Source organism: Argiope bruennichi, chromosome 1 (genome assembly GCF_947563725.1).
Source record: "Argiope bruennichi chromosome 1, qqArgBrue1.1, whole genome shotgun sequence".
Classification (NCBI taxonomy): Eukaryota; Metazoa; Arthropoda; class Arachnida; order Araneae; family Araneidae; genus Argiope; species Argiope bruennichi.
Window position 1 is genome coordinate 72312221 of NC_079151.1, and position 16189 is coordinate 72328409.

General features: G+C 28.6%; 1 protein-coding gene across 1 annotated transcript; it reads left to right on the plus strand.

The window, feature by feature from the left end:
- Positions 1–289: 289 nt before the first annotated feature.
- On the plus strand, positions 290–15044 carry LOC129967605 (ARL14 effector protein-like). Its single transcript, XM_056081897.1, has 3 exons — positions 290–497; positions 5611–5684; positions 14626–15044. Exons 1-3 carry the CDS (start codon positions 441–443, stop codon positions 14858–14860), a joined length of 366 nt encoding a protein of 121 aa, XP_055937872.1. The 5' UTR covers positions 290–440; the 3' UTR covers positions 14861–15044.
- The last annotated feature ends 1145 nt before the right edge of the window (positions 15045–16189 follow it).

A 16189-nucleotide genomic window follows, 5' to 3' on the forward strand; every position in this document is an offset into this window, starting at 1 on the left:
TCAAGTAAAAAAATTTTCTTTAATATCAAACAATATAATAAAAAAAGACTTTGTTTGCTAAGTTAAATATTTATGAAAAATATTTCCATTAATAAACAGTAATTTTTAAACAGTAATTAATAAACAGTATTTTTTATTTTGCTATGAATGTATAGCATATATAATATATATTTTTGTTTAATTATATTCTAAAATATGAATCTAAGACAGAGTTTTATTATGATTTTTATTCAAATGAATGTAAATGAAAAACTTAATAAATCGTGAAGTGAAGTGATTTTGTTTAGAGTATCGTTTTTTATTGAGCCATATTGAAGTAAGTGTTTTCTTTAGCGTCGCTTGAATGTTTGATTGAAATAAAACGATTGAGGTAGACCTAAATAGTCTTTTTTTTAAAAAAATTTAACGGTATTTTAATTTTTCTGTGAGAATTGATAGATATGGCATCTTTTTATGGAAATAGGACGTTGAGAGAACGCATAACAGAAGCCGAGCGGGTGAGTGCGGAATTAATATAAAAATGTATTAAATAGCATTTAACGGATATTAAGTTAATTGTAACAAAGAGCATTTATATTTATTTGCTAAAGGTATATGGTAAGTATACCTTTACAATATAAAGGTTATCATGCTGCCCGGTAAAATTACTTTTTTATTAGTTCTATGTAAAACAATTACTCAAAACTCTTCATCTTCTTTCTTATTTATTATATATTTTTAACAGTAGAAGAGTGTTGGGAGGAGTGGAACAGATTTCATTTTTTTTTTTTTTTTTTACTTCTTTAGTTTATTTTACCAAGAGGGCAGTTTATTAAAATCAAATAGTATATTCTTTAATTTATTTCAAAAAATGCATTAACAGCAAAATACAAACAACTAGCTTTTATTGTACAGTTAAAAATTATAACATTTTTTTTGTCCCATATCTCTTATTTGCGGGAGGTTCTTTTCATTCAACGATTTATAGTTTTAGACTAACCGAACAAATAGGTAATTTTGAAATCTTCATTAGTGCTGTCACATCTATAAAAACTTTTATTTTCTTTAATAAATATTTCCATTAATTGCAATATGTAATTATTTAATATATTTTCCTCTTTCTATATGCTTTATATATATATATATATATATATATATATATATATATATATATATATATATATATATATATATATATATATATGTGGCCTTTTTGTATGAAAAAAGATGAAATTATAAATTCTTTTTAATTTAGAGTGACAAAAGTTTTAATAAATAATTTTCATAACTTAGCTTAATTTTTTTTATACTCAAGTATATAGTACTTAATATTTATTATATTACTTATTACATCATTATATTTATAGTTGAATTTCCCTTTGCTGAAATTAAGTGGAAATATGATTTTAGCTAGAAAATATTTTTTATGTGAAATGATATAGAATGAGACACTGGTAGTCTTAAGTAAATTTTTGAAAAAGATTGGAATTTCATTTAATGGTTTCATTTAATTTTGATTAATGGAAGCTCAACTTTTTTATTGTTGTACATTATTGCTTTACATTATTTAAAATATATACATATGTCTGTGTTGTATAACATAGTAATGTATTCTGACTTATATCTATACTTATAATAAAGCTCAATCTGTGTGTGTTGGTGCTGTACATGCCAGACCGTTTGTCTACAGCTACCAAATTTGGTACATGTATACCTTGGAGGTCGGGAATGTGCACCTGGTGTCCTTTTTCAGGATTTTTAATCAGAACTTTAATTATTAATTAAAAACTAACTTTCCTGCCAAAAAATCTTCATTTGCCCACCTCCAAATGAGTAAGGCTTCAGTTTTTTTCCCAACAGTAATGAGGCTAGGCTTAAGAGTTTTCGGCCGATTATTTCAAACGATTATATTTATTTTCTTAATGTTTGATGCATTTAAAATTAAACATTGTTAATTAATCGATCTTTCAGATTCATTAAGTACTTTTGAATTAAAATAAAACAGAATAAGGGAAATTAAAAATTTCTAATCTGCATAGCGTTATCCCAGCTGGAGTAGAAAATTCACGCATTTGTGTTACCGTAACTAGCGTTGAAAATTCACGCATGTGCATTGTATCTGATTGTTGACAACTATTATCAACAGATGCGAATTCAATTTAAATTATTTTTAGGTTAGTTGTATGCTCTTGTAATTAAATTTTATTTATGTTAGTTATATATTTTTTGTATATGCTTATAGTTTTAAGTACATAGTTTTTTAAGTAGTTTTTTTAAACCTGTTTTCGAACAATTATTTTAAACAATTCTGTTTATTTTCTTAGTGTTTGATGCATTTAAGATTAAACATTGTTAGTTAATCTATCTGCTAATTAATCAATCATGCTCGTGATGAATCTGAGAAAATTTTGTTGACAAATTCTTGAGATTTTAAATAAATTAAGAAATTCTTTAGTGTCTGTAAGGTTTAAATGCTCAGTGACTCGGTTTTCAGTAATCATATTATAAAAAAAATGCTTTGTTTCAGTAAAAAATATTATTATATTAATTGCAGCGTAGTCCTTTCCACTTTAATTTAAAGCATAAATTCTACAGGAGCTATTCTCTGTTTCACCCTCGCTTGGCAGTAGTGTATATTCTAGGCATGCCGAATCACAGTCGTTATGAGAGGAACTGGGTTACTTTAAAGTATAAAGTTACTAGAAATGCTGATCGCTGGCGAAACTTTCTCGCAAATTTTTCGCCAAATAGTAAATATTTATTAACTTCATTATATTACCATTTTAAATCGGAGAATTAATTTTTTTCCTTATTTTCCTTATTTTTTTCAATATTCTTGATACATTATTTTAATAAATCATTAAATTTGTTTCATTTCGTTTTGTTTTTCAATATTCTGTAAAGCGTAGTTCGGCTAATGTTTTTCGAGAAGATATTTGTATTATCGTTCACATCTTTTAAAATTTTATCTAATGTTGGAATCTCATTTCTACAAAAAAAATGAATGGATTTTTCGTGAAATACAGGATAATGTAAAATCATCATCTTTTACAAGACTTGGATGTTTACCTACTGAGCCTGGTCGCTTCTTTCCAGGGGTACTTAAAGGACTGGGTGCCTTAATTTCTTTTTTCAAACGAAAAACTGTTCTTTGCGAAACACCTGTAAGATGTGAAACTTTATCGACGATTTGATTGATAAAATCTTGAGGAATTTCTTCTCGTAGTCAAGAATAAACATTTAATATGTTTCTGCGTGCTGCACTTTTTGTTGTTTTCACTAGTCTTGAAGGTACCTATAGCGTAGTCAGTGATAATACTTTTTCAGGCATTTTAGAAGTGAATAGAAATGATGAATTGAATAAATATTCAACAATCAGAACTAATAATGTAATTAACAGTATCAAAAATATCAGCTGGTAAAAAAAGCGAGAGTAAAAAAGTACGAGTAATGATATTAACAATTGCGAAGCTAATGAAGCAAAGTTGGTGGAAATGTACAAGAAAAGTGTGCCAAATATTTAACCTTCTGCCAGGCGCGCCGTTGTAAAAAGTACAACAGTTGGTTTGTTTTTTCTTTAAAACATAATTCTGGCAATAGAGGGCATTAATCACCATGTGTATTCGTTTATTGAATCTTCCTTCACATTTCCTGAAAGTTATTTGCATTTCTGATTGTGCAATCAGCTGCACTCTGTCATTTTTAGCTGTGAACATCTGCGGTGTTGTACTTTATGCAACGCGCTCCTGCTTGTGAAATTCTTTTTCGACAGAATCTTTCTAAGTGAAATTGTTAGTATTTTGAATGGGATTTGAGGTAAAATAATGTCTAAACGAAAACAATATTTTAAAGATCACAAAGAAATGGATTACGTAATGAAAATTTTGAATGAAGATTCTGATACTGAAGATATTGAAGATAATCTGCAATTTCCTGAATATGACGCATATTTGAGTAACGAAAATTTAGAACAGGAAAATCACAGCAGTGACTCTGAAATAACTGCATCAGATGACGAAATTACTGAAAATAATAGTGATGAAAATTGTTATACGGGAAAGGATAAAATCACAAAATGAGAAAAAAGAAGAAATCGTAAAAACCTCAAAAACCAAGAACAATAATTTTATAAAGAAACTGCCAGGACCAATTGCATATGCAAAAGGAACTGCTTCCGAAATTGACGCTTTTCTGAAATTGATTGATCTGAGTATGATTGATGAAGTAATTTATTGCACAAATAAATATATACAAGGAGTAGAAGCTAAATATTATCAAAAACGTAACTGTAAACAAATGTGTAGAAGTGAATTTATGGCTTTGATGGGATTGCTTTATTTTATAAGCACAATGAAAAGCCAATATACAAATGTTGAGCAGCTCTGGGCTTCTGATGGAACTGGAAATCAAATACTGAGAGCAGCTATGAGTTATAAGTGGTTTTTGTTTTTACTTCGCTGTATTCGGTTCGATGATATACATACTAGAGCTGAAAGGAGAAAATCAGACAAATTAGCTGCCATCCGCATTTGGGATTCATTTGTTCAAAATTGCTTGAAATCTTACAATACAAGTGAATTTGTAACAATTGATGAGATGTTACATCCTTTCAGAGGACGTTGCTCTTGGATTCAATACATTCCGAACAAGCCTGCTAAATATGGCATCAAAATATTCGTATTATGTGATGCTAAAACATTTTATTGTAGCTATATGGAAATTTTTATCGGGAAAACAACTGCCTGGACCTTTCACAGTTGAGAATAAATCATTAGACATTGTCAAGCATCTAGTAATGCCCATTGAAAACTCTAATAAAAATCTTACCACTGACAACTGGTACACTAGTTTTCCCACTTGTTGATTACTTATTAGAGAAGAAAATTACTTTCATCGGAACTGTAAAGAAAAATAAAAAAGAAATTCCCACAGAATTTTTGCCCAGAAAACATAAAATTGTGGGTACTTCTATCTTTGGTTTTCAGAAATATAAAGCACTTGTTTCATACGTACCAAAGAAAGAAAAAAAAAGTATATTTAGTTAGTTTCATTAGTATATTTAGTTATTAAGATAATGTAATCAAGCATGTCCCAGTCTTCTCTCATTGATGTTATCCTATTTCTCCTACTGCACAATTTTCATTTAAAATGCATATCGCATAAAGCACGATAAATTTATACTTAATTTGACTGTTTGTTTATAGATACTATGTCTTTGAGTTTATTATGCATTTAAAATATTTTTATTTTACAAATAATAAGATTTTAGAAAAATCATTGAAAAAATAAGAATTCTCATTTACTATTGAGGTATAAAAATATTTTGTGTTTTAAACACGAATATAGTTAGCATACGATTTACGATCAAGCAAGGGGCTATATTTGCACTTTCTAATAAAGAAATTAGAAATGTACTCTAATCTTTTATTTAAATATAAATGCTATTGTCCCGTTGTCTTATTTCTCCCAGCTCTTCCCTGCAATAATTAGTTTTTATATTGTTTTCTTCTCATAAAATATTCTATGGTTGTTTGTCATTTTGAGTAGTAATATTTAAGATCAGTAATTCCTCGAAAGTTGCAAAATAAATAATTTTACTATTTCATCAATTTATTTCATTTGATATTTCAGAAACAATGTAGAAGCACGAGAAATGAAGAAAAATCTCGGGATGTTCCTGATTCAAGTGAACATGAGGCTAAAAAGTTTGTAAATCTGTTTATTTATATATTTTATGTATTGATATAAAAGTAGATATTTTATTTGATAGATCATATATGAAGCAAGTAATGTTTACACTAAGAAAAAATGTATATGAAAGAATCTTAATAATGTCCATTGTCTAAAATAGATAATACATATTTTTGTAGTTACTTTTGTATTAACATCTTGCCATCGTCCAACTTTTGGACAATCATCATACTCCTGGTGAATTTTGAGCACCAGGAGTGTTTGTGTTCTGAATTTAATCAGAATTCCAATCTCCCCCCCCCCTCTAAAATCTAGAATTTTTTTTTTTACTAAAGCTCTCTTAACTTTTTAGAATTTTGTATGGCTAGACTTCATTATAATCGTTAAATAAGAATGTTTTTAAATCCAAGATTACTTCATTAAATTTGACATTGCAGGCTGTTTCAGTTGCAATCTCTAAAAATGAAAATTGAATGCTTCTTTATTAAAATTTTGTTTCCTTGTCATTGTTAAGATGACAGCTAAGTTCACCACAAGAAATTAGTATAATTCTGTCTGGAACAAATAGATAATCATAACATTTAAATTAATTTTGAAGATTTATTTTCAGAGTTTTGACAGTAATTGTCCTAATTTAATTTTTATTAAAATTATTAGAATAAATATGTTCATGATGAATATATTTATTAGAAATCTTGAAGGTCAGTTTTAGAAGAAAATAAATGCTATTCCAAAAAGACGTGCATTTGATGCATGAACTGATTATGTATCGAGAGATATATTTTTAATTTTTTTCATTAAGTTTAATAGATTTAATTTCTACTCCATATTGTAAAACAGCAGTTTTAATTGCTTTGATGAAATTGATAAATAATTTGTATTTTAATTGAAATATAATTTTGGCTGAGGAGAAGTTATTGACTAAGAAATCAAAAACTAAAATTATTTATTAGTTATCTTAAAAACAGAAAATGTTGATGTTTTGAACTTTAGCCTTGAAATATTCAAACTAAAAACTGATTCAAAAATAAACTATGAAATCTTGATAAAATGAATTTTAATATATGTATTGCATTAAAATTCTTAATTATTCAAAATTCTCTTGAATTTTGTGCTTCATATGAATTAAAAAAAAAAATTAAGAGTTATCACCCCTGCTGTAGATAATCCTCATACCATTGGCTAACCATAATCTTAAACAACCTGTTATCTTTGGTAATTTTTTTAGGTGATTAACAACTGGTTTCAATACACATGACATCTAAGATATTTTTGTTTATTAAAGGTACACTCACATGGAGCAGCTGCTCCGAGACAACATAAGATCCTTTTTTTTTTTAACCGTTTCAGGAGCAGTGATCGCAAAAGACAACACCAATTATAAAATTTTGTATTTAAAAAACTATTGGCTTTAAAAATCCCAAAATTTGCTAGAAAAATAGTATTTAATCTCCATTTAGAAAAAGAGATAGCAGCATGAGCAATTTTCATTTCTTTTTAAGTTATCAATTTTAAAAAATACCTCCTCTCCCCCCCCCCTCTTTTTTTTTTTTTTTTTTTTTTGGCCTCAAATTTCAGAATTTTTTTTACAGCTTTAAAAAATGAAATTTTATCAACATTATTTTTTTTTTAACAATATCCATGAGGCTTCAAATCATAATTTTGTTTTTTCTTTAATTTGAGAATGAACCAGATTGGCTGATTCACAATTGTCCTCATTTGAAGACACCACATATCTAGGATTATCTGTTTCTTCATTTGCCTCTCTCTCTGAAAATGATGTGATATTGATTCTGTATTCAGCGGCAGTTTTGTTTATTTTTCTTCAGATTCTGGAAAAGCAAACCCTTTAACTTTATCCCCTTGTATGAAGCCAGAAAAGTTTCGCATTTGCCTTTTTTTCCTCAACTGTTACATATTTTTCACCCTCATGTTCTGCTTTATTTTTTTCTTTTGTACAGCAAAAGTTTAAAAAAAAATATATCCAACATGAACCCATCAATTGTCCCCTTTGAAAATAATTACTGTGCAATATAAAAAAAAAATGTGCATGAAACACGAACAAAGTGCAGAACAGTAATTTCCCATGATATGTTTGACGAAAATGCACTTCCACATGCTTTGAGAAATTTCGTGCCAAATCGTATGTTATTTTTACTTTTACTTTTTATTTGATTTTTCCTCTTTATGAATCAATGAAAGTAAGAATTAATAAAATTTAATTGTAAATATTTATTTTTAGCATTTTAATTAGATAAATTTTATTCTTAGTTGAATTAAATTATTTGTATTAAATTTTAACACATCTTTTTTTATTTATTTATATTTTTAAGATTTAGTTTAGAATTTTTCCTGTAAATATTTTATATTTTAAATGCTTCAAATTGCTGAGAACACGAATAAAAGTGTCTATAAAATAAAATGCTCAATTGTTGTATTTGTCACGCAAGGATTGAAGCAGGAATTTACGCAATTATTTTGAAATATTTTCTTGCACAGAGCTGATGCTCTAGATGGGTCTTCATTTGAGGACACCATCATCTCGTTCCCTAAAAAAAGGCTTTTTTTTTCACATGTGTTTGAGCTAATTGGCCAATCAGTAACAATAAACGTATACTATTTACTAAAGCCTCATAAGCTGTTTCTTTAAATAGATTTTTTATGAAAAATACAAATTTATTGATATTCTAAGATAAAACTTTGAATATACAAAATCACAGAAAAAATAATATTCTATTGATCATCACTCAGATGATTTGAGCAGTTGCGTGAGCAAGGATAGTGGTAGAAGTGTTTATCCAGGAAGTTTCTTTGGGACTTCTGAACATATGCAGGAAATTAAAAATCACTGCGAATTTCTACGAAGTACGAGCAGATGGCTGGAACACTACAGGGATAAAGTAAAGTATTATGAAGCTCAAACTAGTAAAAATGCTTCTGAATTAGAGTGGGAAAAGGAACATAGAGATCAAGTTTCTCTTCTAGAGGAAAAGTTAAAGAAAGCAAAACCCTGCATCAGGAGAGGCTGCAGAGTACATGAAGGGGATAAGAACCTTTGCACACATATCGAAATTCTACAGGCCAGATGCAAAAGACTTAATTCCATTGCATTAACCTTCATCAACACCTTAGAGCAGATGAGACGAAATAATCTAGAGCACACAACCCAATATCTTGATGATAAATCCAAATTACAAGAAATTCAAACCGAAATCAATAGTATTGAAGGAGATTTAGGGAAACTGGGCCCTTGCCCCATCAGGAACTGTGAAAAACATACTCAGGAAAACGAAAAACAGCCCATGGATATCGACAATACACATGAAATAAACAACAAGAGTAATGAAAATTTTCAAGCAGTAAATCCTAGAAAAGCTGCTAAAATACGAAAAACTGAAGAAAAACAAGAAAGTATGGACACTTCAAACAGATTTGAGGTACTGAGCCAAATCCAGGATACCCAAGAAAAAATCAAATTTACACCAGCAACCATAACTCTTAAACTATTAAGTAATTACAACATCACACTGCAAGAAATCCATAGAAAATTCCCCCAAACAGTAAACAGGCTCATCAGGAATATGATCGCTATACAACCAGCAACTGAAGAGCCAAGAAGTAAAATTATTGAATTATTAGCAGAAAAGGAGGAAGAATTTGTTCTCGCAGAAAATTTTGAAGAAAGACCAATTAAAGTAATACTAAAAGGACTCCCCCTAAATGCCGAAAAGGATGAAATCGTCAAAGAGTTAGAAGAAAGAAACTACAAGATCAATAGAATATCTCAGCTAAGAAACTTTAAGATGCGAACCCTGTATCCAATATTCCTCCTAGAAATCAAGAAGTCTGGTAATGCCCAAAATATATTCAATGAAAAATCTCTCCATCTTAGAATTAAAATTGAAAACTACAGAAGAAAAAACACTGCTACCATGTGCTACAATTGTGAAGGCTTCCACCATGCGGCCAGGAATTGCAGAATGACACCGAAATGTATCAGATGTGGTGGTACGCACGCAACCAGAGACTGCAGCATTAAGGAGAAAATCCAAGACCCAGTTTGCATCAACTGTAAGGAAACTGGTCACATAGCTGCCTGGAAAGGATGTTCCAAATTTCCCAAACTGACAACCATTAACGGAAGAACCTCCTACGCAGAAATGACGAAGAAAAATCAAAGAAAACAAGACCCCAAAACCCATCTCCCCACCTAGCAAACAGAACACGGAGCCCACTTTAACGGTTAATGAAGAAATCCCCTCACTACAAGAAACCATGCAAATCATCAAGGAACTTAGAGAAATACTACAGGAATTCCCCAAATTAATGGAAGCAGTTAAACTGGCAAGGAAAACAAACAATAAGGAAGAGAAACAGTTGGTTATCCTAAATGCGCTGATCGGCTAAGTCCCTCCAAAAGCAAAGACATCCCTCAACAATAATCCAGCTTTCTGATTGGTCTCCCAGGTACAATAGTTTATCTGCTTCCGGACCCTCTCCAGACCAAAATGCTCCATGCTTCACCCTCTCCTACTCCCTTGACCATCTGCTTTGCTATTGGCTGAGACATCGCACCCACTCTCCCTCACCTGCCATGTGACTTTTTTCTCGGAGGACTTATCCTCATTTCTTCTTCAACCACTTAACACCAAGGACCATAGAAAATCAATGGCATTCATGTAAAGCCATGTTACTCTACTACCACCTCTAGCCACTACAGGAGATAGCTTCTCAGGAAGCGGGCTCTCCTTTAACCACCATCATTCAATATTCTATTGATTAAAAGATTAATAATTTTCAACCAGTTATTTAAAAAAAACAATTTTGCTGTGTTATGATGCTTCATAAATAAAAATTTATGAATAATACAGTGATTGGGGGGGGGGACCAAATGAGGAAAAAATATACAAATAAAGATTAAAAACTTGGAATATATTAAGACAAAGCTAATAATAGTCTTAAGAGTTGAAAGAAATAACTTTAATTAACAAGATTTCAGAAATGGAAATCATAAATGAAGTGTAATAAAATATGAAATGAATTGCAATAACCTATTAAAATCAACTCAACAGGGAAGAAATATACTTTGAAAGAATGAGTAAATATTAAAAGTATTGTTGTGTGTAAAAGGTAATTAATTGAAAAGGTTTTTAAAATTAGAAATTATTTAAAAACTGCCAAAAGTTTTTACTAGTGCTCTAACTGAATGGAGAAAAAATAGAATTTTAAGTATATATCCAGAAAAATTCATTAATCGTTTTTACTAATTTATTCACTTTCTTGTTTGCCTGTTTGTCACAAATTTTGCAGTCGATTTTAAACCAGCTATTCAATGTGGTAGACACTTAAGTCTGTAAATACAGCTCAAGTCTGGATGATAATGAAAGATTAGTTTGTTTTGTTATGTTATGTAGTGTTTTTGTCTTTGGGTGTAGCTCATTAAGAAGAGTTAATTTGAAGTCAGTTGTAAAATTGCATGCAAAATTAAAAAGTGGAAAATGGTTGTTCAGATAAAAATTGATAAACAGGTTGCCATTCACCAAGAAAACACAGGGGATTTAAAAATCGTGTATAAAACAGGGAATTTAAAAATTTTACTTATAAACTATTGGAAGTACAGGTTATTTTTCATTCCATAGCTTTTCTCATCTAAAAATTACTGATCCATGTAAACATATCAGGAATAAAAGATTGTTACCATAGATCTAAAAGACTAAACTAAATCATTTGTGTTATGTCGTTCTTTTTCTACTTTTTTCTTGTACATAGGCCAGTCTAATTTCCGGTATTGGAATACTGACTACAGCTATTTGAATACTAGTAGAGCTACTGAAATTGAAGAAAGACACTTTTTTTAGCAGAGTATTTTATATTTGTGGAGAATAATTCAAAAAAGTATTTGAATGAGTGTCCAAAAATTTTATTTTGAAAGCCGGTATTCTGTTTAAATCCCCGTAAATTGAAAAATACTGCAGTCTTATGTGAAAAGTAAATGGTTGATTTTCTTCTTAATTCCAAACCACAAATTTTCATTGCAAGTTCAGAATATGCAAGTATCCAATTTGAAATTTTCTGGAAAACAACTAAAAAAAATGAATACAAAAAACAGCTTGATTAAGTTAAAAAAGAAATTTATATAGATGATTTCTATTTTAAGATTTTGAAGTGCAAAGAATTTTCCCGATTTTTGGGAAGTTGCAAAAAATTCATGTATATAACTTGTATTGTCACATGGCAATGCGACTTTGGAAATGGATTTAGTATCAGCAAGGTCATGCCTGTTGAAACTCTACAAATAAATTCTTTAATTGGATTAAGAACTGTGCATCATAGCATAAAATTTTATGAAAATGACTTAAATGTTTTGATGTCAAGTGACTGTCTAAAGTGTACAAAATTAGCATATATGATGCTTTAGTAAAGCAGAAAAAAGTCTGAAGGGAGGGGGGAGAATCCAACAAATGTAAAATAGCTTTGTATATTAAATTGTCGCTAAAAAAGGGGGGAGTGAATGAAACGGTTGAGTGAAAAAAATCTGCAGAAATTGATGCTCAGTTATATAAATTGGCGAGGGAAAAAAAAAGCTTTTTAATGCTTTTTGTTAAGTAATAATCAAATGTTTTATATCATGATTATAAGAATGTTGTTTTGTGCTTTATTTCACCTAAGTTCTTAATTTTGCATGACTTTTAAGCTACATAGCACGAGATATGTTGCCAATATGTTTTTCCCATATCGTAAGAATTTGTCTTGGAAAATTATAGGGATTAAGAAAGACCATATTTTTCTTAGTGTAAATAGAAACTTTTATTTAATATACTATTTCAGGTAATGATGAATTGTTGCTTACTTCTCTTTATTCTAATTTTTACCAGTAGAAGAAGCATTGTTATTTTATTTTTACTTCCACATGAGTGTTATTCACACACTTTCTCTCATTCTCTCTCTCTCTCTCTTTTTTTTTTTTTTTTTTTCTTCACATCTTTAAAACATACTCAAAAATATAAAATAATTTATTCTAGTTCTATATTTATGAATTTTAAAATTTACTGTCACAGATTTTCAGGACAATCTGTATGGAGCTAAGAGAATTTATTTTATACTTTTTAATCCATTTTAAAAGTATGGCATAATATTTTTTTTAATTTAAGCAGTTTTTATTTTTATATGTTGAATTCAATGCCATAAACAGTATTAAGCATGTTATTTTAACACTGATGTTCTATTATTTTGTTCTAAAAATTGCCTGTATGTAAACATGCATCATTTTATGGAAATTGATAGAATTTACAGCTGCCTGTATGAATAATGAACAACATCTTTAGTTATTGTTAGGCAGTAAATATAAACTATTGATAAGGAGTTATATTAAATGAGTTTTAAATTTTAATGTAAGTATATAGTTTATAGTATATAAAAGTTTTTTAAAGTAGTAAATAAAGATTTATAATGTAAATAATGTAGTAATCTAATATAAGTAAATAATGTAGACTGTTCTACCAATTTGCCAGTATTTTTACTGTAACGTCCATCTCTTGAGAGAATGAAGTTGTGCAGAAATGAACCAACTAAAGGCACAATGCCATCTGCTAAAGTTGATTACCTTAATACTTGGTCCATGTCACATTCTGCCGTTGATTGCAATTGATGCTTGTGAATGTACATTTCATCACTAGCATGCGATGAATACATAATTATCTTTATGTTATAAAATAAAATGTCATTTTTATCTTAATTAAAGCTTTTTTTTTGTCAATAAATAAAATGTATTCCTTTCAAATAATTACTTTCTAGTTCTTCCACTTAATTTCCTACTAATACATTTTTTCCTTGTGTATTAACTACATGTCAGTGATTTATCTCTAAATATGCAAGTCTAATGTAATACATAATATGTAATATATAAGTCTGTTTACTTTGTTAATGACATGCGGTTAAGTCTAAAGTGTACCAGGAGCATGCAGATAAGCCAAAAGTTTGCCAGTCAGTATACCACAATTAATATGTAAGGGCTTGTAGTGAAAATAGGTTGACATATCTATTACATCAATATCTTTTTAAAATCTGAATGAAACATTTTAAGCCTTGATTTTTAGATGAAACACAAATTCAAGCAAGTCCCATTGTGCATTCATTTAAATTTTATTTCTAAAACTTTCATATGTAAAAATTATATAACTGAATAAAAATAATCACTAATAAAGCAAAATTAATTACATTACATTTTTATTAAGATGCAGGGTACTTGTATATTAACCACAGGTCATTGATGACACATCTTGGAGAAGCTTAAACATTATAAATATATTGTCTTTTTATTTATTTTTGTAGGAGATGTAGTTACTATTACTACTTGTATCATGATGTATTAGTGTCTATTGTCATCAAAAGTTAAAGCTTCCATAAATTTTTCCTACTAGGGCAGTAAAATTTAAATGCTTTCATAATATAAAATCTGAAAAAGCTCAAACATTAAAGAAAAGTGTACCTTTTATACTGTTAATGTTGTACTTTAATTACAGAATCTGAGCAATTGTTTCATTCTTCATTGTCTTCAATTTGTTAACTTTATGGTAGCTTTTCGCTTTTGCTTCGGATCTGATATCAATTAAACATGCTTTAATGGCTCAGGAAGCATCATGCTGTTGTTTCAAGAAAGTTCACGAGTGAGGTGCTAGCTCAAATGTTATTTGAAAGTAATTTAAAATTATGAGTCTTTCCCAAAATAGTTTTAGTAATTTCTTCTGAAAGCGTTACTTCAAATAAAATTTTAAGATACTGAAATTATTATTAGCATACAATTCTTTTTGTTTTTTGGTTCCTGGTATTTCTTTCAATTTTCTTAATTAAAAATAAAATGACTTAAATAGTTCTAAGGCAAAAATGTTCTGACTATCAAACAGAATTCCCTTTCGATATAGACTTGTATATGTTTATTATATTCATATTTTTCAGGCCTAAGAAAGTAGATGAACGAGGAGCAAAGTTTGATTCTCAAGGTGTACATAAGGAAACAGGGCTTAATCTATGCGATTGCATGCGTGTAAGTTGCGATGGATGTTTCTTTCTTTGCTTAAAATGTTCTTCACCTAAATGTGGGCATAAATGTCGTGGAAATCGTAGATGGATTTATGAAAAAATGGAAGTTGAAGGTACCAGTTTTTCTATGCAAAGCCCATACAAGAAATAATTTGAATCAGTCTTTTATGTGATTTTTTTCATTCATCCTTTTCTATTCAATATAAATTTAAGTAGTTGTATAAGCTGCATTAAATGAATGGATAAAAACAAGCAAGAGTAAGAAAAAGAAAAAGTTCTGCTCAGTCATATGTCATCTGTGAAATGCACTTCTGTATCTAACCATTTTACATGAATAAAATAACTTTTTTTAAAATTTGTTGTTTTTAAATAGTTTGTGTGAAACAATTTTTCGTGTAATCAGAATATTTACAAAGTTTTATCACTTTACATTATTAATTTTGCAGTCAATGAATTAGAACTAAGCTTTTATATAAATTTTTAGAGATAACAGTATTGCTTAGTAAGAATTTAATCTTAGGTAATCAAAACTTATGATCTAAAATAAAACAATTTGAGGCTTAAATGCTGAATCTCATTCGTAAATACAGATGACTGTCATGTTGAATTTTTTTTTTATGAACTATTTTCCTACTTTATTACAATCAAGTTACCAAACATCAGAAATATTTTCACCACACCTATTTTTATTATTCATTTTGGAAAAATTTTTTAAACTGTTCTTTACTGACTTTAATATTTGTTTAATAAACAAATATTAAAGATTTACTTTATCTTAATATTTATAATCTAGCATATTCAACTGAAGATATTATTAATTAAAAGATTTTTAATGTTTAGATATATTTAGATTCAAACATATCTTTGAATATTAATTTAATAAATTTCCCATCGTTTTTGCATGTAAATGCCTAAATTAAGGCAAATTATGTTTAATATCCAATTTCTTTAAAATTTGGAAATATGTAATTTCTTAAGGACATTATTTAAGAAATCATATAAGGGAATGGAAATAAAGAGGCATTGTATAATGCTCATTAAAATAATATATATAGACATGGGTTAACAAATTATATAAAAACTACTATTTTAGCTAAAATTTATTTCAACTGAAACATAATTACAAATTATCTTCATTCATTCATTTCATTACAATAGAATTGCATTCTCTAATATTGGCTTTCAGCTTAATGCCGCAAATGTTTCATTGTATCTATCACTACAAGAGTTTTAGCGTTGGCATTGGATAACACTATCACATAATTACACTATTTTACATCTTATTTGAAAAAAATTATTGTTTATCCTTTAAATATAATGCTTAATAGAAAATAAATGCATTTTCAATAAATTGTACCGTCTGGAAAATAAAAGTTGATTATAATACTAATTTTGATTTAATATTTGAAATAAACAGCTTTTATTGTTGAAACTATTGTTTAAATTACACTTCCTTTTATGTAATTAATGAAAGTTTAAA